The sequence below is a fragment of the Microcebus murinus genome, chromosome 16 (assembly GCF_040939455.1).
Source record: "Microcebus murinus isolate Inina chromosome 16, M.murinus_Inina_mat1.0, whole genome shotgun sequence".
Lineage (NCBI taxonomy): Eukaryota > Metazoa > Chordata > Mammalia > Primates > Cheirogaleidae > Microcebus > Microcebus murinus.
In genome coordinates this window covers 29,942,625-29,968,106 of record NC_134119.1, presented here as the reverse complement: position 1 = coordinate 29,968,106, position 25,482 = coordinate 29,942,625, and the positions used below count along the sequence as shown (strand labels likewise).

The 25,482-nt window shown below is 61.5% G+C and overlaps 1 protein-coding gene across 4 annotated transcripts in view; it reads left to right on the top strand.

Moving 5' to 3' along the window:
* The window catches only part of NOL4L (nucleolar protein 4 like), a 120,259-nt gene that overhangs the window by 89,556 nt on the left and 5,221 nt on the right, over positions 1–25,482 (top strand). For 3 of the 4 annotated variants that reach the window (XM_012754794.2, XM_012754793.2, XM_012754797.2), the window contains 6 exons: positions 3,078–3,219; positions 17,638–17,915; positions 20,186–20,371; positions 20,452–20,643; positions 20,950–21,072; positions 21,480–21,681. In XM_012754794.2, the coding sequence (XP_012610248.1) occupies positions 3,078–3,219; positions 17,638–17,915; positions 20,186–20,371; positions 20,452–20,643; positions 20,950–21,072; positions 21,480–21,681 (1,123 nt within the window). Of the gene's footprint in view, positions 1–2,169; positions 2,540–3,077; positions 3,220–17,637; positions 17,916–20,185; positions 20,372–20,451; positions 20,644–20,949; positions 21,073–21,479; positions 21,682–25,482 lie in introns of those variants that run through there. The other variant, XM_012754799.3, reaches the window with a different exon arrangement.

The following is a 25,482-nucleotide window of genomic DNA, read 5'->3' as shown; positions in this document are numbered from 1 at the left end:
TCAGTGGGAAATGCAGCCCACGCCTCCCCAGTGGGACCTGTCAGAGCAGGGCAGGGTGAAGGGGCGTTTTGATGGACAGTTCAGCCATCTGGGCCAGAGGAACACTGGGCTGTGTGAAGGGTGGCTGGGGGCTGCAGGACGGGCACATTGCAAGACGGCCTGCTGCCTCTGGCCTGCCAGCCACCACCCCAGTCTTCATACGTCCTCTGTTCAAGAACCCTGTGCAGTGGGACCTGAGTCCTTAATTGTCAAATTAACACAGCATCCTCATTAAACACCAGCTTCATGCCAGGCAATTCAAGGATTCAACAAGTCTCGCTGGCCTTGTGGGGGACATACAGCCCAGTCCCTACTCTGGGAAGGACCTAACTAAGGTCTTCTGCAGAAGGGCAGGGCAGAGGGCCACAATGGAGTGACATGCTGCAGCTGAGGGATGCAGCAGCAGCAGCGGGGGACAGCTCCAGCGGAGGCTTGGTGGAGGCGAGGGGGCGTGTCTGGTCCTTTGCAGTGGCACAGACCTGGTTCGCTCATGACCTTGGGCAAGTGCCTCAACCTCTTGGAACCTCGGTTTCCTCATCTGTAGAGTGGGGCTGGCACCTGCAACTGCTGAGTGGGGGGTGGCTTGCGATGAGCTTTGCCACCTGGTCCTTGTTTTCCAATTGGCTGAGCGAGGCCAGGTGAGGGGGCCTCGCATGCTGTCCCCAGCCATTCTGACTTCTCCCTGCTCCTCAGGGAGCCAGCCCTGTGATGTGTGGAACACTCCACAAGCCCTTCGCTAAGCCAGAGGCCGCAGGTACAGCCCTGCCAGTTACGAGCACCTTGGGAGGGGACAGTCTTGTGTGGCTCCCCTGCCCTAGTTTGCTCACCCATCCCTGGCGTGGCGGCCTCCTTGTTGCCCCTCAAACCCAGCAGCATGTGCCCGTCTCCCTGTTGCCTGTGCCTGGAACACCCCCTTTTCCGCTTCCTTCAGGCCTCTGCTCCAGTGTCCCCTGACCCTGGGGCCTTCCTTCACCCCCTGCCAGCTCGACGGGTTACCCTTTTCCTCAAGCTGCTCTCTTTATCTTGTTGCCCTCGTGATCCCCGAGGACATGTGTTTTTCTGCTTATTGTCCACGTCTTTCCCGGGATGGTGAGTGCCAGGCAGGCCAGGAGTTTGACTTGTCCACAGCTAAATTGCCCAGCACCTAGAAGGGTGCGTGGCCCGTAGTAGGCGTTCAGTAAATACTTGAGGAACGGATGGAGAGTTTGGAGAAGGTGGCGCTTCCAAACCCTGATGGAATGCCCTGTCTTTGAAGTCATGAGTGTTTCAACAACACCTAGTCTTCCTCCTTTGGCCATGGCTCCGGGTCGTCCCCTGAGCACGGCGCCCCCTGGATAGCCAGGAAGCAGCGAGGGGCCCAAGTGCGATGTTCTGCACCCGGCTCCCAGTGCCCACATGGCAGGACCGTCTGCGAAGATGGAGAGCTCCTTGCCCTTTGTGGCCTTGCTCTCCGCCTCCCCCACCTGCCAGCCTCCCTTCTTCCCCCACCCATGGAGTTTTCGAGTTAGCACAGGGGAGAGTTTTGTTGTCCCTTTGTACCCTTTGTGCAGAGATCCTTTTGAGCGTGTGTATGTCTGAGCGTGTACGCACAGTCTGAGTGCAAGTGATGCCGTGTGTGCACAGGGAGGGCTGTGGGCGGGTGTGCTTGTGTTTATGGAGCAGGCGTTGGAGAGAGGGAGGTAGAGTGAGTGTACTCGGGTGTGGGAGGACACCAGAGGTCACGTGAGCTCCGTCCCTCAAGGCTCTGGGTGTGCCTCCTGCAGACCCCGGGCATCGTGGCCCTGCTCCTGTCCTCTGGATTCAGCCACAGAGGGTCCACACTCTTCCTCAGCACAGAAGCTGCAAATTCCAGGAAACTCCCTGCCAGCCCTGGTGTGGGGGAGGGGGAGGCTAATCCAGGCTGGCTCCCCAGCACTTGGAGCAGATGTGTCTGCCAGAGGGACAGCAGCCTAAGAAAGTTCAGACCTAAGTGTGTTTGCTCGCCATAAAGAGACGTCTGTGAGGGGCCCTGGAGGGGAGGCTGGGGGACTGCTCTGCCCAGAGGTCCTTACTGGGGGCCCACAGAGCCCATTGTGTCTTTCTGGGGGGAGGCCAGGGTTCCAGGGTGTGGGAGCTGCTGGGTCATCTCCCTCTGGCGGTTTACAGCGGCTCCCAACGCAGTTGCTTGCTGCTCCTGAGAGAGGCTGGGCCAGAGGGGGTGGGGGCCCTTCCCGCTGGAGGGCTGGAGTGAAGGGGCCCCGCCCCGGGGGTTCCCGGATGACTGGCCAAGGGCTCACTGAAGCCTCACGCAGCAAGGGGAGGGGAGCAGGCGTGGTCCTCTCCAGCAGGCCATCCGGCTGTTTGGAAGGCCCTGGCGCCCCCCCAGGCCCTCCAGCCGAACCCCCTTTGCGGTCTGATCCGAACCCTGGCCCGCCCCACCCCCTTCCTTCTCTGCACTTCTGGGGCTGGCCTTCTCAGCTCTGGAAGCTACCCAAGAGCATATCTTTGAAGCACAGCAAAGGTTAGGAAGGAGGAAGACAGAAATGTCCTCTGGGCCGGGGGAGTGGGAGAAAGGAATTCCATGCATGCTCCACGGGAGTCAGGGCGCCAGGCCTGGGGGGCGGTCAGCCCGAGAGGCCCAGGGAGTCCTGCCACCCCGTTCTGGCCGCCTGGCCGCCTGGCGCTGTGGGGAGTGAGCCCTCTTCCCGGGGCTGCGGATGGGGAGCGGGGAGCAGGGCCCTTGTTTACAGCGCCTTTCAACCTTGGCTCACAAGGGTAAGAGCCAGGCCCTGCCGTCAGCCCCTGCAGGATGTGAGACCTCGTAATTGTCTTCAATTACAGGCAGCGGCCCCCAGCCCTGGCTTCCAGCAGGAACCAGAGTCCAGGCCGCTTCCACAGGGCAGGGGCGCACCCCTCAGCCCTCGCTTCAAGGTGTGGGGGCTCCCTGTGGCCTCTGGGGCACCTCCAAACACTCCCTGGCCCGAGGGCCACGCAAGGGCTGCCCCGGGCCTGCCGAGAGCGCGTCCCCGTTGAACGCCCACCTTCTTTGTCCCTGTCAGGATGAGACCTCTGTGAGCAGTGAAGACTTTGATATGAACGACTCCACATGGATGTCAGCTGACCCACACCTGGCCTCCAGCCTGAGCCCCAGCCAGGACGAGAGGATGCGGAGCCCGCAGAACCTCCACAGCCAAGAGGACGGTGAGTGCCCTGGCGGCCGGGGAGGGTGCGGCTGCCTCAGTCCCCAGTCCTCCGAGCTGTGGACAAACCCGGGGTGGCGGGATCTGGGCCGTGGCCTCTGGGGGTGTCCTCAGCATCTGTGTGGGCCCGATGCCCTCACCCCTGGCTCCAGGGAGGGCAAGTGTCCTCCCAAAGGTGACTAGACATGACTAGATGCAGCCCTCAGGGACTGGCGGCCCAAGGGGGCGTCATGCCTGTTTGTCAGCTCTGATGCTCATGGGCTTTGGGGACGTGGCTTTCAAAGCTGTCATGGTTCAGGGCTGGGAAGGTTAACGGCGCGCCTGACCCAGAGCAGCTCAGCTGCCCAGCGGTGGGAACAGGAGCTGTGTGTCCGCAGCTTGGCGTGAGGCTGGAGGACGGGTCGCCTGGTGAGCGGCTGGGCCGTGCGGCTGTCAAAGGCACCCTCCCGCACCTTGGGAGGAGACGTGGCTGGCTGAGGAGGGGTCCGGGCGCTTCCCCAGCCTCGGCCTCAACTTTAGAGGCTTCCTTCTTGAGGGTGGAGAGTTAGGGTCAGAGGTCAGACCCCAGAGGTCCACTCGAGCTCCCATGTGGGGCTACCAGGCAGTGGGGCTCTGGGGCCCTGGCATCTGCCTCGGATGACAGGGTTTGGGTGTGGAGTGGCCTGTGGTCAGAGCACCCCGTGGGGCTCCTGTTTCCGGGGAGGAGGTGCCTGGGGGGCGGGGGATGAGCTGAAGCTGGGCCTCAGAGAACTGGGGTGTAGGAGCCACAATTAGGAGGGGTCGAAGGTCAGGGCCTGGAATGTGGGAGGGAGGTGCGGGGTTACAAGGGGGTGTAATGCTAACTCTGTGAAACGGTCAGCCTTCCAGAGTAAATAAGGGGTAGGAGCCTTGCCGTTTGGGTCAAAGTTCGTCTCCATGGCAGAAGCCGCGCCTGCCCTCCCAGGCCTGAATCCGGCTTTGTCTGGGAGGAGACCCAGCCTGAGCAGCTGGAGGTGTCTGGGCCAGGGGCTGGGGAGCCCAGGGAGTGGCTGTGCGAGGAGTGGGGTGCAAGGCTGCGGGAAAGAAAGGGCTTTTGTGCCCGGCGCCTCGTGAGGTCAGCGCGACCCCTCGTGCTGCGAGCCTCCCAGACCAGGGCCGCCTCCCAGCGTTCCCACGGGGGCGGGCACCGGGTGGGGGTGGCCACATGCCTGGGGGGCTCTGGGGTGGAGACTGCCCAGCAGCTGACCTCGCCTCGCCTGAGCTGACTGAGGCCACACCCAAAAGCACACCACGGCCACGCCAGCAACACCCAGCTGGGGCCATCAGATGCACCTCCCGGAAGGATCTGGAACTGATGGGGTCGTGGTGCCCCTGCTCGCTCCAAACAGGCCTCGTTGTGCTGCTGTTCCTCACAGCCCCCCGGAGAGTGTGACACGTCCTGGAGAGGGGCGGAGACTCTGGGGCCTTGGGGCGGGCAGCAGAAGGCCGTGTTTCCATGGGTGCAGGGTCCTCATCAGTGTCCGTCGTCCCGCTGCCTGGAGGCCAGCCATGGAGCTGAAGCCGAGAGCAGCACGGGGGCTGGTGGGGGCGGCAGGTTCCGGGGCTGGTGCACAGGCAGCCGGGGTGAGGGCAGCCTGGGGGTGGTCACCCCCACCCGGGCCCCTCCTGGCCGTGGGCTGGGCTGAGGCTGGCCTGCTGAGGGGACGAGGCGTTTCTCAGGCTGGGCCCCGGAGCTGGGACGGGGAGGCCAGCGCTGGCCGTGACGCCTGGAGCCCCGCTTGCTCAGGCTGTCTGGAGGCCGGGCCGAGTGCTGGCCGTGAGGAAGCCCCGGTGCTGGCCTGGGCCCTGCTGCGCTTTCTGGGCCCTCTGGCCTGTTGGTGACCTCTGTCTCTGCTGAAACCCGGCAGGCGTCAGCTGGGCCTAGATGGGCCTGGAGTCCCTGGCCCCTTCCGCCCCCACGCAGCGCACGGCCAGCTCCTCTCGGGAGGTGCTCATGGCGCGGCCACAAGCTGAGCTCTGGCTCCCGGGAGCGCACCAAGGGGAGGCGGTCGGGGTGCTGCCGTGCCCCTGTTAGTGCAGGTCAGGGACAGGCCATGCAGGGGATCCGGGGGCCCACACCCCACACCCAGCATGGCCGTCCACGTCCCCGCTCACCGTCTCCATTCCAAAGCCTCCCCCACCCCCACCGGCGCCCAGATGGGCTTGGTGCGTGGCCTCTGTCCTCCAGTCCTTTGTGGACGCAGCAAGTTGGAAAGGTGGTCATCTGAGGCCCCACTGTCTGTGAGGCGCACCGTGTCAGTCTCGGTCCCCACCCTGCCCCTGACGCGAGCTGCGTGGTTGGCACGTCACAGGGGCCTGCCGAATGTTGCCTAAACAGATAAATGAACAGACGTTTATTGAGGCCTGCCTCTAAGCACTGCATCCATAGCAGATACAGGTCTGCCCCTTGTGGGGGACAAGCTGGGTTCTTTGTTTCTGAGGACGTTCCCCAGTCTGGGTCTTTTCGCGTAGCCAGAAGTGCGGGGATCCCAGGGTCCTGCCCCTGGGAGGGCGCGCCCAGCCCTGCTCCCCAGCCCAGACAGCCTGGGGGCCTGGCGCTGAGCACAGATTCACGCGTTGCTGGACTTGTTGGGGCTCTTCTTTTTCATAAAATTTGAACAAAGGCAGGTGAGGGCTGGGCCTCGGCAGGCCAAACCCACCGCCGAACCCGAACCCTCCGAGCCCAGAGTAAATGGTGAGCCTTGGCTCCCCGAGGAGTTTGCAGATGCCACAGTTTTACCAGGGTTTGGGGATCTGCTTGTCCTGAACTGGTGACGCTTTCATCCCAGTTCTGCCACCATCTGGAGTCTTCGTCTCTCCGGGTCTTTACTGTGCCCCGCACCCATCGCCGAAGCCCCGTGCCGGGTCCCTGTGACCGCAGCTGCTGCCACTTGGCAGGGAGCAACCCCACACATGCCCCCGTCTCACACGGGAGGAAACAGAATCAGGGCGAGACCGGGTGACCTGGCCAGAGGTGGGGGGTGTGCTGGGGAGAAGCCAGTGCTTCTCCGCTCCCCTCCTCGGCAGGTGTGGGGCCACGTGTAAGGGTTCCCAGATGACGGGCACGGGCCTGGGGGGCCAGAGGCCTCCCCACACTCAGGGCACTGGCTCCTCCGGGCCCAGAGTGGCACCGGCCAACCCCTGCCACCGAGTCCTGCCCAGGCAGAGCCAGGTCCCCTCCAGACCCTCGGCCGAGCCCAGGCTGAGGCTTGGGCTTTCTCTGGGGTCGGAACAAGACTGTGTGCATGGGCGGGTGTGGAGAGAGGATACCTGGGGGGAGCCAGCTCTTAAGACTTTGTCCAGAGACACTGGTCTGGCGTTGCCTTGGGGCTGAATGGCATGTCAGCTTGTAGTTGCACCGCATCCCTGGGGTCACCCGTGAAATGCAGGAGTCTCTTTCCCTTGTTCTGCGAGCCCCCAGCCCCCAGCACAGGGAGTGAACTGCGGATGAAAAGGCAAACAGGCCCACGGGCAGGTGGGCCGCGCACCTCCTGAAGGCCAGGTGCAGGCCGGGCCAGGTCCCGGCCCTGCAGGCGGCCGCTCCTTCCGTTTCCCCTGGCAGGGCTTCGCCAGGCCCCTCTGCCCCTTCCTGAGCGGAAAATGTGAGGCCGGGCCTCCAGAAGGGAAGGGATGCGTGGGGGTGGGGAGCGGACATTACTCACCTCCCAGGCAGACAGGAAGCCAGCACCAGGGGGGAGCACAGGGTCTGCTGCACCGGGCCTTCCTCCGCCTGCCTTCCGCAGGATGGGGACGGGGTTGCCGGGCAGGAGCCGTGTGGAGCCTGGGACGTCTCAGGGCCTCGAGTGTGTGCCTCCCGGATGAGGCAGCTCCTCTAGCCTGGACCCCGGGACCCACCGGACCTCAGAGCGTCCCTCTGTCCAGGCTCTGAGGCGGGACAGAGGCACTGAGGGTCCTGCAGCTCTTCTGGGGCTCGCCCTCGGGGTAGCCGTGAGCTTGCTGAGCGCCCCACTCCCAACCCTACCCTCGCCCTGGAGGAGGCTGGGGTCCAATTGGAGAGGGACAGACACAGAGGTGGGGGCCCTGCCAGGCTGTTCATCGTACAAAATTTAGAAAAAAATAAAGGAGAAAAAAAAAGAAAATTAAAAACACCAAAGTTTGGGGGCATATTTTTCTCTGGCTTTTATTTGCATATAACCAAAGCCTCGTTTTCATCTAAAAAAAGGAAATGGGATCGTGTGGTGTTGTAGCCACCTTTCTTCCCACGTAGTGTCATTGGGTGTGTGTGGATCAGTGGCAGTTTTAAAGGTCGCCCAGTCAGCCCAGTGACCGGCGACCTCATTCCTGAGCCCACTTTGCGTGGCCCGACCCTGTGGCTCAGAACCATGACTGTTCTCAATTTGCAGAAGAGGAAACGTCTCCAAGCGGGAGGTATCTTGCCCAGGCCACTGGGTGCAGGTCTCTCCTGCACCGGAGTTCGGCCACTTCTGGGAAGGACGTTCACGTCCCTGATTTCTTCCTGTGCGCAGTGCCATGGGGAGCATCCTCGCAGCTCAGTCCCCACCACATTGGGGTGCTCAGCAGATGGCCACCGAGCGACTAGCCTCAGAGACTGGGGGCCCCGGAAAGGGAGAGGCTTTGGGTGGAGGCTGTGTTTGGCAGGGCGGCCGGGGCGGGCCTGGGAGGCTTGGTGGCAGTGCGTCTGCAGGGCGCTGGGAAGGGAGGAAGATGCTCGATGCCAGACTTGGGGGTTTCCTGGGTCTTCTGTTTCCAAAAGCTCCCTATGACCCCAAGCTCCAGCCAGGAGAGACAGGGCAGGGAGGCCATAGCCAGGCCACGTGGCGAGGGTCTGGGACACCAGGGGTTCCAGGAGAGTGGAGGGTGGCCGGGGCTGTTTCTGTGGGCCCGAGGTCTCCACTGGACGCGGTGTCCTGTAGGTAGGGCCCGGCACTCTGCTGTGGATCTCTTGCATGGCTCCTGGCCTTGCCCTTGCCCTGCTGTGTGGGCCTAGGCAAGTTGCCTGCCCTCTCTGAGCCTCAGTGCTTCTGTGGCATGGCCTGGTGGCTGTGGCCATTCATCCTGGTGTGTCCTCAGGAGCAGCACTTTGAGAAGACTGAGCCTCTCGGCTCTTGTTGTCCTCGGGTGAGTCCTTCCACTACCCAGGAACAAACTGGGCAGCAGGCTGGTCCCCAGGGAGCAGGTGCATGACCACCTCCTGCCCAGGGCTCCCCTTCCTTATTGGCCTGGGCCTCTCTCCCCTGGGTGCCCCTCTCCCTGGCCTTTGCAGGCGGGTCTGCAGGGAGGTGTGGGGCTAGTGTCAGACCCCAGCTTGGCCGCCTGCCCCAGGCCCGGATCCTGCCTCTCAGCTACTCCCCGCTGTGGGCCTTGGGCAAGTCATGTCCCTGTGCTGGACGTGGGGGGACAATCCTGTCCCTGCCCGCCGGGTAGTCAGGATCAGGTGACTCGTGGACAGGGCAGAGGCCCGTCAGTGGCCAAGCTGGTGCTGGGGTTCGTGAGGCCAGACAGGGCCCCTGGCTCATGCAGTCCTCCTGTTCCCCTCTCCCAGATTCTCTGAACCCCTCACTGGACCCACTTGGTCCAGTCCTTCCCCCTCTGGTCTCTCTTTGTCCCCTCTGTCCACTGAGCCCTGTGGATCCTGAGCACAGCTTACTTCATGGCACTCAGACCGGCACCCCCTCCCTCCTCTTGGCCCCCCGGTCTTGCTGCTTTGGAAAGGGGACCAGGCTGGAAGGGTCCTGGTGCCAGCTGAACCCAGACTCCCACAACCTGTCCTAGCACCTGAGTGTCTGTCCCTCTCCCCACCTACGTGTGCCAGGCCCGTCCCGGGACGCTGTGCCCCCTAAGACTCTGCTGCTTGACCTGGCCCTTGACCCTCGTGTGAGGCACAGGCAGGAGGCAGCTGCACAGCGAGTGGGGAAGGGGCAGGAGAGAGTCGGAGCCAGGCCATTCAGGGTCAGAGTTGGCCACTTCTAGTGTCTTCCTGGGATGGTGCCGTCCTCCCTCCTCTGGGCCCACCCCTGGGTCAGAGCAGCTCTCTCTCGAGGTCACAGAGCCCCGTGGCCTGCTGCAGCCCGTTTGTGGACCCAATACTCACGGCTGGGCACTGCCACTGTCACATGGGGGATGGCCTCTGAAAGGCTTTTCCTCCAGGGGCCTTCTCTACCCACCTGCCGATCCCAGCCCTGTCTCTGCCCTGACTCTGCCTCTCCACTGGCCACATGTGTGAATCTGGAGGCTGGAAACCCAGCTGGGGCCACGTTCTCCGGCTGTGGGTCACACCCGCCGAGTAAGAGCCGTTTGCTGCTCCTCAGGGCTCTAAACGGCCTCACTGGATGGAATGGACGGGCAGTGGCCTTCTGTCCTCCCCTCCCCCCAGGAGCACAGAGCTGGGGCCCAAACCCTTCCAGGGATTGGCCATGGGCCACGCTGGCGGTCTCGGGTCACAGGAAAGTGTCCATCATCAGCTGGGCTGCAGGCGGCACAGACAATGCCGGGCTGTGCTGGCCCTCGGCCGGCCTCAGGGTGAGGGAGGCTAGGAGACGGCGCGGAGAGATCCCATTATCCCAGGAGCAGGCAGGGCCGAGCCCTAGGCCCCCGCAGGCCAGGATTCCTGGTGGGGACAAGCCCAGGGGCCTGCGGTGAGGTCCACTTGCTAAGAAAGGAGGAGGGAGAACCCGCCCACCCCACACCTGGAAGATCAGCTGGGCCTCCAAGGCCACCCCATCCGGCAGGTTAAAGCCCTGCCTGCCGCCTGCCCCCAGCCCGGGACGTGTACCCAGCCCTCCAGACTGGCCCCGTGTCGATGCAGGCCCTGCTGTGCCGAGAGGGGTTGAGGAGGGGGCCAGGGGTACCCACACGCTGAGCCTGTCCAAGGGTGACTTTCCTAGGAACCAGGAAGTGACTGGGGCCCTGTTGGCGTCATCACCCTGACCTAAGGACTGGGATGCACCAATCCCAGACAGGCTTCCGGGAGGGCTGGCGGAGGGCCTGCCGGGGCCCTCGGACACCACCCAGGCTGTGGGAGCAGGGCCCTGCCCTGTGAATCATGCACACTCGGAGGCCCGAAGCGGTTCTGTTTGCTCTCGGAACACATGATTGCGGGGCAGGCCCTGGGCATCTCGGCTGGAGCTTTGCACGTTGAATTGGTTTATTTCTCACTGCGTGCGCCTGGCCTAGAGGGAGGGGCCTTGGGACCGCCAGGCCTGGGAGGACACACCCAGGCTCTCCTACTGGGAGTTCCCCCAGGCATAACTGGCCAGTGGTATTAGGGGAGGGGCTCCAGGAAGTGGGGGTGGCAGGGTTCTGGGAGTTATCCCAGAGTACAGATGGGCAAACCAAGGCACAGAAGAGAGCTGGCCTTGGAGGCTCCCAGAATGCCCGAGAGCACTAGGGCTGGGCCAGTGATATGCCCCTGGGCGGGGTAAGGGCAGTTGTCAAATCAAGCATGACTGGTTACCCAGCGCCTGATGCACAATTGGTGTCCGCCCCCTCCCAAAGGGGGCATCTGTCCCCGGGGCCCCACCACTTGGGCCACCTGCCCTAAGACCCGAACTCTCACCTGCAGTTTGGACACCTCTCTAGGGTCCAGGACCTCAGGGTCCCCACAGAGAGAAGTGATTTCAGTTTTAGGGGACAATGTGGGTCTGAGCTGCCCAGTGCGGTCGCCAAGGGTAGTGGTCGCACCTGGAAGTGGCTGGGTGTGCTGTGCGTGAGTCCCATGCTGGGGCTCGGGGCTGCGTCTGAAAAGAGAGGGTGAAACGTCTCAATTTTAAGGCAGTATTGATAACTTACTGAGATAACATTTTGGAAATATTGGGTTAAATACAAGATTTTAAAAATTAATTTCATCTGTTTCTTTTTACTCTTTTAAAATATGGGTACTAGAAACCGTAAGAGCACGTATGTGGCTTGAGTTCTATTTCTGTCGGGCGGCGCTGGGCCACTCTCTGAAGGCCCCTGGGACTCATCCCTTGTGGGATGAGTCGCAGAAGGCGTGGCAAGAACGCCACCAGCAGAGCACCAAGGCGGGTGCTGGCGTCCGAGGGCTGCACGCTGGGGGCAAAAGTGCAGCCCAGACGGGAGCACGGGTTCCCTGTGCCCCTGCCGGGGCCAGGCCAGGCTGTTTGAACCACAGGGACAGAGCAGGGGTGCTCAGGAGTGACAGCAGGCAGCAGGGGAGAATGCAGCCCTCGTGCGGTGGTGCAGACGCCCAGTGTGGCCCATCACCTAGGATGGTGGGATCCCAGTGTCCCCCATTTGGCCCCTGGGCCCCTTCTGCCTTGTCGTCCAGGAGAGACACCCAGGTAGCCTGCCAGGAGCCGGGTGCTCCTTGGAACTCTGCGTCATGTAAACACGGCCCAGGCCACTGGCCTTTGTCAAAGCAGGCAGGCAGCCAGGCCTGGCGAGGTGCACCCCAAATTCAGAGCCTAGGGAATGTCCCCCGACGGCAGCTCAGAGTCCTGCACACTCTGCCTCCCTCCTCCACCCTTGCCTGCCTCTCCTGCGTGTTAATTATTGATGCCCTCTCCTCTTCGCTGCCTGGCTGCTGTCGTGGCAGCCTTGCAGAGGAGGTGGCCGTACCTCTGTCCACGGGAGGAAGCCCTTGTGGCCACATGTCTGGCCCGTGGTCCCAGGGGTGGTGCACCTTCCCACCTTCCTCAGCCCCACCCCACCTTGCCCACTGGGAGAGGGTGCCCCTGGCTGTGGCTCCAGAGCCCGGTGTGGCGATCGGCGGCTTGCACAGAGCTGGGCTTGTGCAGGCCGCGGGGCGCTGGCGCCCACATAAGGGCATTGTTTGCCGAGGTAAAAGGGGTTTTTGTCTCCTTCTGGAGCCTGGACAGAAGGAGGAACAATTTCCCTCATTCATCACTAATTCCCCCATTGGAATCGCAGTGCTTTGCCCCACGTTAGAATATAGGGGCACGCCGTCCTGCCCTGCCTGTGGGCGTTCTGGGCACAGGTGGTGGCTCCGGGTCCCGCCCAGACTGGGGACTCACCCTTGTGCCCTGCGCGAGGGCCGGGGAGGCCTGGCTCTGCGGAAACGTTCGGAAAGGGCACGTCCAGCTGCTTCCCTGAGGGCCCTTGGGGCACAGCCACAGGCCGGGCAGTCCCACCCTGCTGGCGTTGCTCTGGCTCCAGCAGGCTGCCTCCAAGGGGGGTAACCATCCTGGAGGGGCCTCCTGGCAAGGCAGCAAGATGGGGACCAGGTGGGGACAAGAGGTCACCTGGGCACCCTTAACATTTTACTTCTAGCTCCAGGTCCATGGGGTCCATCCCGAACACACCCCCTGCCTGCGAGCCCCTTGGCGGGAGGCCTGCACCCGCACCCTAGAAAGCCTGTTGCCGGCCTTCGGTGCCCGAGGGACAGCTGGGGTTTTTCAGAGTCATAAAGCGTCAGAGCCCAAGAGGGCGTCACGGCAACTCCCTGGACGCAGATAAGAGGAGCAGGGGAGGCGGCTGTGCCCAAGGTCGTGCAGACAGCAGGCCCCGCACCCACTCTGCCATGGCCTGGGCCCTGCCACGCTCCATTTGGCACAGGTTTGGGTGCCTGTCTGTGTCTCTTTCAAATTGCCTTTTTGGGGAGGGCTATATGAGGAAGAGCTCCGAGGGGATTGGAACCCAGCTGCCCCCGTCTCTCTGTTCCTTCTTCCCCCGAATGGTGGCAGGCGTGTTCTCTGGGCCAAGCGCCACACTGGGCACTGGCTGGGGTGGGGGTACCAGCTCCCTCGGGACTGAGCTGGGGAAGGGTCCCCAGTGCTTCCCTGGGGGCCCCAGTGCAGAGAGAACCCGGCTCCCAGGTCCCGTCCCTCAGCCCTTGCCAAGGGGAGGACCCTGGATTACTCAGACCGAGCCAGACACGTGATGCGAACCTGCCTCCAGCCAGCCTCAGCAATAAGGAAGTTACTCCCTAACCAAGGAGGCCGGGGCCTTCTTTGGTTTTAGGCACAGTTGGATTTAGGGGGCTCGTCTGTGCCATTGTGGCCGACCTGTCTTCCCCGAGTGGGCCTCCCCGCCTCGAGGCTCAGCAGCCCCAGGTGGGGGCAGCTCTTCTTCCCTGTCATGGCAGCAGAAGACCTGGGACTGACTTTCTCAGTCCATCTTGGTAACGTGCCACCACCAATGACTGTGACGGGCGGTGCTGACAGGCCTGGGGCACATGCTCGCCCCGGGGAACCTGGGCCACTCGGGCACCCTCACCGGAGGGAGGGGTGTGGTTTCTCTGGAGGCAGGAGTGGTCCGGGCCCACCCAATGCAGACCTGCCGACGCTGGTCTCCAGGGCCAGGCTGCTTCCGTGGGGGCTGGGCACAGGCCAGAGCCGCAGTAAACATGGCAGTTCCGTGGGAAGACGGTACGTGTTCCGGAATAAGTAGGTAAAGGGGTCAGTGTGTCGGAGGCGGGCAGGGCTAGCCAGGGGGGTCTTGCTGAGCCCTGGAAGTGAGGGAAGGAGCCAGGGGCAGCTGGGGACAAAGTGAGGCAGGGGAGGGAACAGCAGGTGCGAGGCTCACAGCTGGGGCGGCAGGGGGTGTACCAGGAGGCCTGGGGCTTGAACTCGTGGGTCAGCGTGGCTACAGCCAGGACCACAGCCATCGCCTGTGGGGCTGAGGGACAGACGGAGCCAGCCCACCCCAAGCAGCACCTCTGCCCCTGCCAGGTCAGGCGGCTTCCCGGGGTGAGTCCCCCAGTCTGGCCCTGGCCCCTGTGCCCGCGGTGGGTCCTGCTGAGGAGTGGGCCAGAGCTGTGTCAGGAGGGGCTTCCTTGAGGTGGCAGCATATGAGTGAGGTCCTGGGCCAGGAAGCTGGTGCCACCCTTTTTGGAGCCCAGTCTCCTCTAGAACCCTCAGGTTGGTTTCTTGCCCACTAGGGCGCGAGTCCCCAAGGGCAGCACCCACCCCTGCCTTGTCACCCCCATCCCCGATGCCCAGCTCGGGGCCGACATGCGGTAGGTGCTGGGAGAGGAGGGGGTGAGGGCAGGCATGGCAACTCCTGGCCCCTTCATCCTCCCCCTCTTCCCTCACTGTGCCCACCCCGGAATCAGCACCTGCGGGGCTCTAGAAGCCTGCGTTCAGCCCGGGCAGCCTGTACCTCGCAAGTAGGTGAGTTAGGAAGTGAGCAACAGGTGCCGGGGACCCACCGTTTTTTCCCTTTTGAGCACCTCTTCTATACCAGATCTTGTCTATGACGTGTGAATCCTGTTTTGCTGATGTGCGACCTGTTCTGAAGGGAAATTGAGACGCAAGGAGGTGAAGTGGCCTCTTCCCGGCTACACAGCAGGCAGCTACCCTGCCCCTCGGCATTCCGCATTCTGCCAAAACCTGCGGTGCTCAGTTGTAGACAGCCCCATGGATGGGGTGCACGCAGCAGGCAGCGTGGGGGTGGCCAGCACGCCAGGCCGGGGCCGCCTGCACGCAGTGTCAGGGCAGGTAGACCCCGACACGAGTGGGGAACACAGGCTCTGTGATTTTTTTTGTCCCTCTGATGTGGGCTCTGTGCGTGTGGCGGCCCTGCCTGCCCCAGGTGTGCGTGGGTACACAGGCCGGTCTCGGAGGCTGTTCACAGGGGCCCAAGGGCCTGCTCAAGGTTTCGTTTTGTTTTGGGGCTTTTTGGTACAAAATACGTATACCATAAAACTTGCCATTTTTACCATGTTTAAGTACACAATTCAGCACCATTGTTCAGTACCGCAAACGAAAGCTCTGCCCCCATGGAGCAATGACCCCCCGCCCCCAGTAACCTCTGATGTACCTTCTGTCTCTGGATGTGCCTCGTCTGAATATTGCGCGTAAGTGGAATCATTCAGTATTTATCCTGTCTGGCTCATTTCACCTCGAATGATGTTTTTTTTTTGTTTTGTTTTGTTTTTTTGTTTTTTTTTGTTTTTATTTTTTTTTTTGACTGCCCTATGCAATGGTATCGAATGATGTTTTTAAGGTTCGCCACATTGTAGCTTGTATCCAGACGTATGGCTGAATAATGTCCATTGTCTGGCTAGACCACATTCGGTCTGCCCATTTATTTGTCAGGGTTTTTCAAAATGTAAATGATGTAAATCAGTGACCAATATTTTACAATCTAGATATTTACATAATGTTACAGATTTCCAGTTTCTTCTAAAACACTTGGAATACACGGCCTCGTGGGTCTCATCTGCCCAACCACTTCCCTTGCTAGGCTGGGTGCCACCTGAGTACAGGGAGGGGGGCTGCCACTGGGGCAAGTGCCTGTTGCCTCCTGGCCAGGTACACAGCCCTGAGCAAAGGTGCTGGCGGCAGGAGAGCATGGCCCCTGTGCCAGGCTGCCGACCTGGGCGGGGCCCCAGAGCACCCTGTGTGTCCCAAGCAGCGCCAGAGTCTCGAGTGTGGTGACCCAGGAGGGCGAGCCCATCCTCCCAGGGGAAACCTGGCCAGGGAGGCAGATGCTGAGATGCTACCTCTGGCCCCATGCAGGGCGTGGCACTGTAGCCGGCCTTGGCCTGATGCCCGTGGTGAGCGCAGTGACCGTTGGCTCACTGTGAGCCAAGCACGGGGCCTGCTGAGGGGTGGCCCCTCCTTCCTGAGGAGGAACCCAAGGCCCTCCGAGGTCTAGCAGGTGGTCTGAGAGGATGGTGTGTGGAGGTCAGGAGACTGAGCACACGGGGCAGGGTCCCAGGAAGGTTGTGGAACAGGGGAGCTCCGATGAGGCCGTTAGGCCCCAATGTAAAGGGGTGGGGTGGAGGGAGGGGGCAGTGCAGGAAGGCTGGGGGGTTCCCTACATTAGAGACTGGGTGGTGCCCCCACTCCACAATTCACTTTTTGGGTTATCCACGAAGTTCAGTTATGCACATCTGCCCCCCCATGAGGGCGGGCACTTTGGTTGCAGTCATTACTTTGTTTCCTGGCCTGGGACAGGTCCAGCACGCAGTAGGTGCTCAGTAAAGATGCTGGGTGACTTGTGCATTCCCCAACATCCAGGCTGGTCGCCAGAGATACTGCCAGGAGAAAACCAGACCTGCGTGTGCAGGAGGAAGAGGGGTGGGTAGGGTAGGCCGAGGTCCCGCAGCTACTCTGGGATGTGGGCTAGTAGGGGGAGCTGTGGGCGGCTTCTGAGCAGAACCTGGAGCTTCCCTGCAGGAGGATGGAGGGAGCGGTGGAGCCCCACTGCCAGGAGGAGGAGGAGAACGCGATGCCAGGCCCAGGGGACCTGCGGCAGCCGAGGGGGAGGGGTGCCACTGCGCCGGGCCTTTCCCATCCCCCTCTGCCCAGCCTGGCTGCTTGATGGGCAGCCTGGTCCCGCCCCCGGGCAGCCGGGAGCCCGGCGATTGGTTGGGGCTCTAGAGCCGCTCGGTCGCCATGGGGACGCTCAGGAGGTGCGCGTGCCCAGTGCCCAGCACCCAGCACTGGGGACTAAATCTTCATAATCTGCCGGCTGGGAGGGTGGGGGTGGGGTCCGCACGACCCTGGCCTGGGGGAAGGGGCGGCCTGGGATGTGGCCAGGGCTCACTGCGGCCATCCCTCCCCCACCCGCGCTGGGTGCAGGTGCAGAGTCGCCAGGGCGCCCCCGGGAACCACGCGGGTACTCACCTGAGAGTGACCCCGGGAGTTCCAGGGTGGCTGTGGCCTCTGCTGTCTCAGCGGATCAAGCAGGCAGCTGGGGCTGGGTGGGAAGAGAGGCCTGGAGTTCAGCTGAAAATGTCCAGTCTCCCTAGTTAAAGTTTGTTCTCTCAGGTTCTGCAGGCGGGCAGTGCCGCGCTCTGCACAGCAGGGGGCGCCCTCGGCAGCGCTTTGTTGGGCTGCCCACCGCAGGGAAGCGGCGACGGCCGCGAGGTGCCCGGTGCGGAGCCCAGACCCTAGCCAGGGCGCAGCGTGTTTGTGCACAGGCTGCCGAGGCGAGGCTGTGCCTGCCTGTAGAAGGGAGTGGGTGACTGGAGGTTCACAATGGAGCCACTCCTCCCTCCTCAAGCAAAGGAAGGAGAAATTCAGGGGCCCACCGTGGGGAGGGCCCGCCAGGGTGTGAAGGGCAAAGCAGTGCTGAGCAGGGGCAACAGAGTGGGCGGGAAGGTGCTGTCCAGGCAGCTGGGAAGAAGGGAGAGTCTGGCCAAGCCCTAGGCAGCCTCTGGGGTGTCCAGGAACCTCTGGTTAGCCACTCACTTGCAGACCCTTGAAGCTGGGCTCCCGCCAGCCTGGCTGTGTTGGAGGGTCTGCTGCGCAGGAGGAATGGCCATGGCTGCTCGGCGCCTGCTGGCCCCGCTACGCTGGCAGAACTGTGTGGCTGCCTTAGCCGAGGCTTCAGGCTAGAGTGAGGCTAGACTCTCAGAGCCATGCCCCCCCCCAAAGACACAGGGCAGGTACTCTGAGGTAGCTTCTCTATGATGCCCTGCAGGGGGAGGGATTGTCTTGGGGGTGGCATGTGCTGGGATGGGGCCTCACACCCAGGCCTCTTGTTCCAGATGACTCCTCCTCCGAGAGCGGCAGTGGCAATGGCTCCTCCACCCTGAACCCGTCCACCTCGAGCAGCACGCAGGGCGACCCTGCCTTCCCCGAGATGAATGGCAACGGCGCTGTGGCCCCCATGGACTTCACTGCCACCGCCGAGGATCAGCCCATCAACTTGTGTGACAAGCTCCCACCTGCCACGGCACTCGGCACCCCCTCCTACCCCTCGGATGGCTGCAGCACTGACGGGCTGCGGAGCCGTGTCAAGTACGGGGTGAAGAGCACCCCTGAGGTGCGTGGGGCCACGCTGGGAGTCTGTATCTGTAGACAGCAGGGTTGTTATGAAGCTAAGATACAACTGTATACCTCTGGAGCATAGCTGGGACCAGCCTGTGTGTGACACCAAGTCAGGGCAGTGGCAGTGGCTGCTACACCGTTTTCCTGTAGAGGCTCTGGAAGGGGAGATGGCTTGGAGTGTGCCCTCAAGCAAGGCCCCCACTTCTGAGCTTGGTTCCCCATCTGTGAAGTGGGGCTGATGGCCCCTTCCTCAGTGAAGGTGGTAGGTGATGTGTGTCCCTGTGGCCTGTTCCCTCCCCTGGAATAGTCTGTGTGAATAACAGCAGCAAGTGGCTACATTTAGCACAGACAGGCACAGGCCTCGCATTTCCTGGCCACTTGCACCCCTGTCCCATTTTGCAGATGGTGCAGAAAAAGGGCGAGGGCCCAGGGAGGTGGGGGTGGAACTCCCCTCTTGCCCAGGCTGATGTGGGTGCTTCCACCAGCTGCCTTTGGGCCACTAAGATTTCCTGCAGTAGCATATTTCTCCAGCCTGGGCTCGGGGCCAGAGGTGCCTTCTGGGAGCCTAACCTCCCCGGTCCCCAGCTGTGTACCTTTGGATAGGCCCTTTTCCCTCCCTGGGCCTGTTTACTCTCTGCAGAGAGGGAAGGGTAGGTGCCAGTGCTTGCCTGAGACGGGGTGTCTCATGAGAAAGTTCTGTACCGAGGGACTGGTGTTGAGCTGTGGCCGCGTGTCTGGCCCAGGCTGCGGGAGCCTGGCTGGCCAATCTTGACTAGGTCCTGGGGCAGACAAAGCCGCCGTTCCATGGAAGGAGGGAGCTTTGCTCAGCAGGGCACTCCAGCCTCTGCCACCATGGCCACGGAGTGCATGGGACCAAGGAAGTGAGACAGGAGCAGGAGTGCCACCAGCAGCTCCCGTCATAGTTTTCTCTGACTCTGTCTGCCCTGGCTGAGGATTTGGCGAAGGAGTAGGTTGGGAATGTGACTTGCCCAGGGCCACATAGCCAGCTGGTAGGCAGCTTGGGGGCCTGAGCATCCTACCCCCTATGGATGAAGAGGCAGGTGCCATGCCAGAGCCCCTGGGAGAGCTGACCCTGTGACCCCCATGGGCATGGTTCCGGGGAAAGAGGCCTGGTGGGAGCTGCGCCGTGGGACCAGGCACAGGCAGCGTGCATGGTCATCGACTTGTTCCTCAGTGAGTGGTGCAGTGCCCACAGCCTGTGCCACGGCAGGCTGCCACGTCACAAGGTCTGACTGTGCAGCTCTTTGTTCTCTGGGCCCAACTTACCTGCTAGATGCCAACCTCCTTTAAGGGCATGGACAACATCCCCAGGCCAATGGCAGTCAGGATCCAAATGACTGAAGTCAGGACACAACAAAGGTGCAAACTTTCTAAAAGGCAAATGGTCCTCAGAGAGCCATTCCAGAGCAGCACCCTGAGGGCAGGGGCAGGGGACAGGTGGTGTAGAAGCTGAGCCATGAAGGGTGACAAGGTGGAGAAAGCAGAGAGGAAAGTGGGAGGCTGTGTCCGAAGGAGAGATGGGCGAGGGGGGCTTGTCCAGGGAGGAGTTCATGGGTGGGGGTTGGAGCCCTTCTCTGCTGTAGGCTTGGAGCCCTTCTCTGCTGTAGGACAGGTGACCGCCTGGGCAGGCTGAGTCTGGTCCCCTTTGCCCCTTTCTACTCACACATCCTCATTGAGGCCCCCGGGATCATCCTTGGGGGACAGACAGGAGAAGCCTAGCCTGGGAGCAGCGGGGACACACTCTGCCTAATGGATCTGTCACCTTGGCTGACTCCCTCTCTCAGCCCATCTGTCCCTCGTCCCCAACAGACAGCGCACTCGCTGCTTTGGTGACAGCTCAGTTGTCAGCCCTAGGGTTGCAGTCCTTTGGGGACCAAGGAAGAAAACCCTGACGCTCAGCAGCTTGGCACAGTGAGCGGCGGTGGGAGTCCTCGTGTCTGCCTTTCTCGAACCGTGTGGCAGGTCGTGGTGTGGGCACCACTGCCGAGCAAACAGCTGACATGTGCTGCTGCTGCGGTCAGGCCCCCTACAGCAGCCCAGGAGCGAGGTGGCAGCATTGCCGTCCCCATTGCACAGATGAAGGGAGCAGGAGGCGGGGTAACCCGCTCGGGGCCTTGCAGCTGTGGCTCACGTGGCAGCTGGGTAGGCTGGCCACCTTGGCGCCCAAGCTTACCACCCGTAGGCGACCAAGCAAGGCCATAGGCAGCTGCCTAGTCCAACCTCTGCCTCCTGCCCTCTCCTCAGTCGCCCCCGTACAGCTCTGGGAGCTATGATTCCATCAAGACTGAGGTCAGTGGCTGCCCCGAGGACTTGACGGTGGGCCGGGCTCCCACGGCAGATGACGACGATGATGACCATGATGACCATGAGGACAACGACAAGATGAATGACTCTGAGGGCATGGACCCTGAGCGTCTCAAGGCCTTCAACGTGAGCACAGGCCAGAGGCCGGTGGGGCAGGCGGGGCGGGGCAGGCCAGGGCTGGCCCTCCTACAGCTGTGTCTCCACAGATGTTCGTGCGTCTCTTTGTGGATGAGAACCTGGACCGCATGGTGCCCATCTCCAAGCAGCCCAAGGAGAAGATCCAGGCCATCATCGAATCCTGTAGCCGGCAGTTCCCCGAGTTCCAGGAGCGGGCCCGCAAGCGCATCCGCACGTACCTCAAGTCCTGCCGTCGCATGAAGAAGAACGGCATGGAGATGGTGAGCCCTCCTGCCCAGCCCATCCTCTCCCTGCGCCACCGCCAACCTCCAGCCGCCCCCCTGGGATTCCTGGGCGAGCCTTAGCCACACAGTCTCCCATCATCCTCCCAGTAGCCCTGGAAGCAGGTTCTATAATCCTGTTTTGAGAATGAGGGAACTGAGGCCCAGAATGGCCACCCGGCTCTATAAGTGAAGGCACTGGAGCCCCAACCCCAGCTCTGCATGACCCACCTCTGGGGCAGGGTCTCTGCACAAGCCCAGGGTGCCACGAGCCCCACACTAGCTGCATCCCTGTTCTGCCTGCAGACCAGACCCACACCACCCCACCTGACCTCGGCCATGGCAGAAAACATCCTGGCAGCTGCCTGCGAGAGCGAGACAAGAAAGGCGGCCAAGAGGATGCGCCTGGAGATCTACCAGTCCTCACAGGTACCTGCTCCCCTGCCCGATGGGGCCACTCCTGGGCAGGGGGGCAGGTGCAAAGGGAGCAGGGATGAGTGTGGCCTGATGGAGCTGGACTGTGCAGCTAGGAGGGTGAGGACAGGGCCAGGGAGGCACTAAGAGATGTTGAGTCCATCAAAGGTCCCACAGACCTCCTAGGGAAGTCTGGCCCTCATCCTGGGACCAGAGGGTCTTTAGTTGAGCAGTACAGATCAAATAGGCCCACAGGGAGATGAGCAGGGGGTGAGGGGTTAGGGGCAAGGTTACCAGGGAAAGGACAGAATCCCCCAGGCCAAGCTGCAGCAATGGGTCCCAGGATATCTGGAGCCACACCCAGGGACAGAGGTTGGGGCTGGCTACCCCCAGTTTTCCAGCGCCACCTTGCCCCTCTGCAGGACGAGCCCATAGCCTTGGACAAGCAGCACTCGCGGGACTCCGCAGCCATCACCCACTCCACCTACTCACTGCCAGCCTCCTCCTACTCCCAGGACCCTGTGTACGTCAATGGCGGCCTCAACTACAGTTACCGCGGTTATGGGGCCTTGAGCAGCAACCTGCAGCCCCCTGCTTCCCTCCAGACAGGAAATCACAGTAACGGTGAGTCTGGGAGGCCCAGGCTCTGGCCCCCTGACTGGCACCCAGTGCAGTCTGTACACAGCCCCAGGGAGGGGCGGGCAGGGGGAAAGCAAGTCCAATAGCCCAAGGGACTCCCTCATGGCTCGGGGGGCCAGAGTAGAGGGGCGGCTCCTGGCACCCTTCCATTTCATTGTCTTAGCCAGCCCTTAGATCAGAAGGTAAGGAGGACTCAGCTGGTTAAACACAAAACCTCCTCACCACTGGAGGTGCTGCTACCGGGCTGCTTCCTGCCCTGCTGGGGCCTCGCCCTGGTTCCGCCCCCCTCCCAGCGCCTTGTGACCATGACTGAGTTGCAGCCCAGGCTCTGCTCTTGCTCTGAGTTGAATCCTCTCCACACCCCAGTCTCACCATGATGACTGAGGCTAAGGGAGATGCTTTTTGCCAGGCCCAGCCCTATTCTGCTGTGGCCCAGCGGGCCTGCTGAGCAGCTCTGGGCAGGTCACCTCTCTCTGCAGGCCTTAGCCCCTGCCCTCATGGTGCTCACATCCAGGTCATGTGGGGCAAAAGTTACACACCTGTTCCCTTGGCTGCACTCCCACAGCTGAGTGGTCCAGTAGGTGCCTTCCTGGTGACATCCCAGGCAGCTCTGCTGCAGATGGGACACAGGCTGTTACTAGAGAAACAGTCCCCAAAGAGACAGAAACTTTTTCGTGGAGTTAAGTGCTGCCCGGAGCAGAAACTGGAGTGGGGACCGTAGGCCCTTTCACTCTGAGGCAGAGGCCAGCAGGGCAGGAGTGGGGCCGGCTGTGGCCTTCTCGGGCCAGGCACGTAGGTTTTGTTCTGTGCAGGGGAGGAGCTGCTGACAGGTTTTGAGCACAGAAGGGCTGTGACTTGTGCTGTCTGCATCGTTCTGTCTGCCCTTGTGGTGGGAAGGTCTGAATGGGGAGGGCCGGAGGCAGCAGTGGTGTGCTCTGGGGGTTGTTCAGAGGCCAGGGAGTTGGGGGGAGTTGAGGACACCAAGGTGCTGCCTGAGGAGTAGGTTAGAGAAAGGCATCACCTGCCAGCTGGGGAAGCTTAGTGCCAGGTCTTGGCTGGACATGCCTGAGAATTCCTCCAGCCCTTATCCTCGGCATAAGGGTGGGGGCTAGTCCCACCCCTAGGCTGTAGCTGTGGGGTGGGAAACGGGGCTGACCTCCTGAGGGAGCCCCCGCTCTTACACTCCACATCCTCTCTTCTCTGGCTGTTTGTTGCTGGACACCATAAGAATGCTCTTCCAACTCCAGGAGTTTAGAAGCCCTTTCCTAGTGGGCCGGACTAGGCAGACAGGCCTCCCGTGCCTAGGCCGCCCCCACCCTGAAGCCAGCCCCTGCCCCACACTCACCACACCCCCCACAGAACCAGTTAGTATGTGCAGGTCCCTGGAAGATTCCTGCCTGGGCTTAACTCCTCATCCCTTCCTAATGCCTCTTAACCTAAAATAAGAGGCTGCCTGGCCCTAATCCCTGAAGCTAAGGCCAGAGTGGCCAGCACAGTGAGAGGTGGAGTGGCCGTCCCACAGGGACTGCTTTCCTTCCAGGAAGAAGAGCCGCCAGCCCTGCCCCTACACGTGGACAGTCTGGCATCCAGCAGGAGAGGTAGGGGTGACCTCTAGTGCCTGATACCTCCCAGGCAGTAGACGATGGTGACAAGCCTCTCCCTGATGCCACCCAGTGTGTCCTGTCTCGGGAGGGGCTCTCTGGTGGGGTGCTGGGCCTGCTGCATGCCCCATCCCGTGCACCCGGGGCCTCAGGTTCTCATCCATAGACACCCTGGTTCCTTGTGGGTGGTCACTGAGGCCAAGATCTGGTCATTTACTTCCTTGGCACCTCATTTGAAGAACATCGTTTGAATCTGGGTTTGAGCCCAGCAGTTGGAGGAAAATGACTGGCAGCCACGTGATTGTAGGGCTTCCCAGGCCCTCTGCCCTCCCCAGGTGTGGCCTTTTAAGTGATTGTTCAGTCAGTTTGGTATCTCGGTTAGGCAGCCGTATTAATGGCTCAGAGCTCCTCACTTTGCTCATTATGTTGTCATCTGGAGATGCAAATCAGCTTAGATGGAATCAGGCTCTGCCTGTCTTGCCTGGGTACTGGGCAACTCCTGCCCACGCCTGCCCCTCCACCAACCATCCAGCAAACACCCGGCAACCCAAGCGCCCAGCTGTAACCAGAGCTTGTGTGGGGATGTCTCCAGGTCAGGTTGGCTGTAGGAAACAGGGACCTTCTCCTTTCCAGGCTTTAGCTACATCCCAGGGGAGAAGAAGGCAGGCTCTGAGCACAGGCACGAACAGGGTAAGATTTGGGAATGGAAGGAGGAAAGAGGACACCCAGCACTACTGCTAGCTGCTGCTCACACTGACCGTGGCAGGAGGCTCCAGCCACCCCCCAAGCATTGTCTGAAGGGGACTAGGGCCACCCCAGAGGGAACCAAATCCTCTCCTCCCATCCCTCTGGGTCCAGCCCCTGCAGTACCTGAGAGGTGTGCCTGGCCCAGTCGACCATTTGGCCACCAACTTGGGAGTCAGTCCCCTGCTTGGTTGCTGGTTCCAGTAATATACAGCTCCAACTCCTTCCCCTCCTGTGTTTAATTTTAACAGACTTAACAGTCCCTTTAACTCTCAATTCCAAGGACATTCTTTAGCAAACCAGTTTCTAGGACCTCCTCCTTGATGTCCATGTTCTTTGCTCAGAGAGGAAATAATTGCATGTGACAAACTGTCCCATCTTAGACTCCAACTTCCTTCCCCATTTGGAGGCTGCACTAGCTTCTTTTTAGCAGCAGTCAGGTTTCCACAATTTATCCCAAGATGTTACTTCTGGTCTAGATGTCTCCAGTGACAAGCATGCACTTGTCTATCTCTCTTTATAGCAGCATAAGAACTGCCACTGTAGATGTACTGAGCACACATGGCCATCAGAACCTACAGGGTAGTGAGGAGATGGCAGGTCCCCCAGAGCAGCCCTGCACCCCATGTGAGCTAAGCTCGGGCTGTAGCTGTGGGGTGGGAAACGGGGCTGACCTCCTAAGGGAGCCCCTGCTCTTACACTCCAGATCCTCTCTTCTCTGGCTGTTTGTTGCTGGACACCTCATAAGAATGCTCTTCCAACTCCAGGAGTTTAGAAGCCCTTTCCTAGTGTGCCGGACTGGGCAGACAGGCCTCCCGTGGCCTGAACAGCCTGCTCACTGGAGCCCCGGCTCCTGCTCACAAGAGCCATCTCAGTTCGCAGGTGAGGGCTCTGAGGCTCAGAGGGGTTGAAGAATTTGCCAGTGAAGTAGCAGAGTGGGATTTGAATCCACACTTGACTCCAAAGCCAGCAGCTCGCCCCACAGAGCTTCCTGGGAAAGGCCAAAAGGAACTAGGGCCTGATGCCCCTCCCCTACAACACACACACCCCTACTGTGTTCCAGAAGAGGGGTCCCCTCTTCTGCCACCATCTGAGGGCAAAAGGGCAGGCAATTTCACCAGATGGCCTATCTGGGGTCCTGTTTCTGCCTCACTAAGGTACAAAAGAAGTCCTCAAAGGAAGGGGCACTCCAGGTGCTGAGGCCCAGCAGAAAGAGCTTACCCCAGCCCCACCTCCACCTCTCTGGTGGGAGTGCGTCACGGCTTGGCCGGGGCATCCTTCCTCAGCCACGCGGGGAAACTGGCCTCTCTGGCTTCTCTCCAGCTGGACAGAAGCGCCTTCCTTCTGTGCACATGCAGGTGTTCCTGTCACTGGTCTTTCGTGGCTGCATTGTGGACACCTGCACACTATCTCCCCTCCCAGCCTCCCTGAGTGGGGGGAG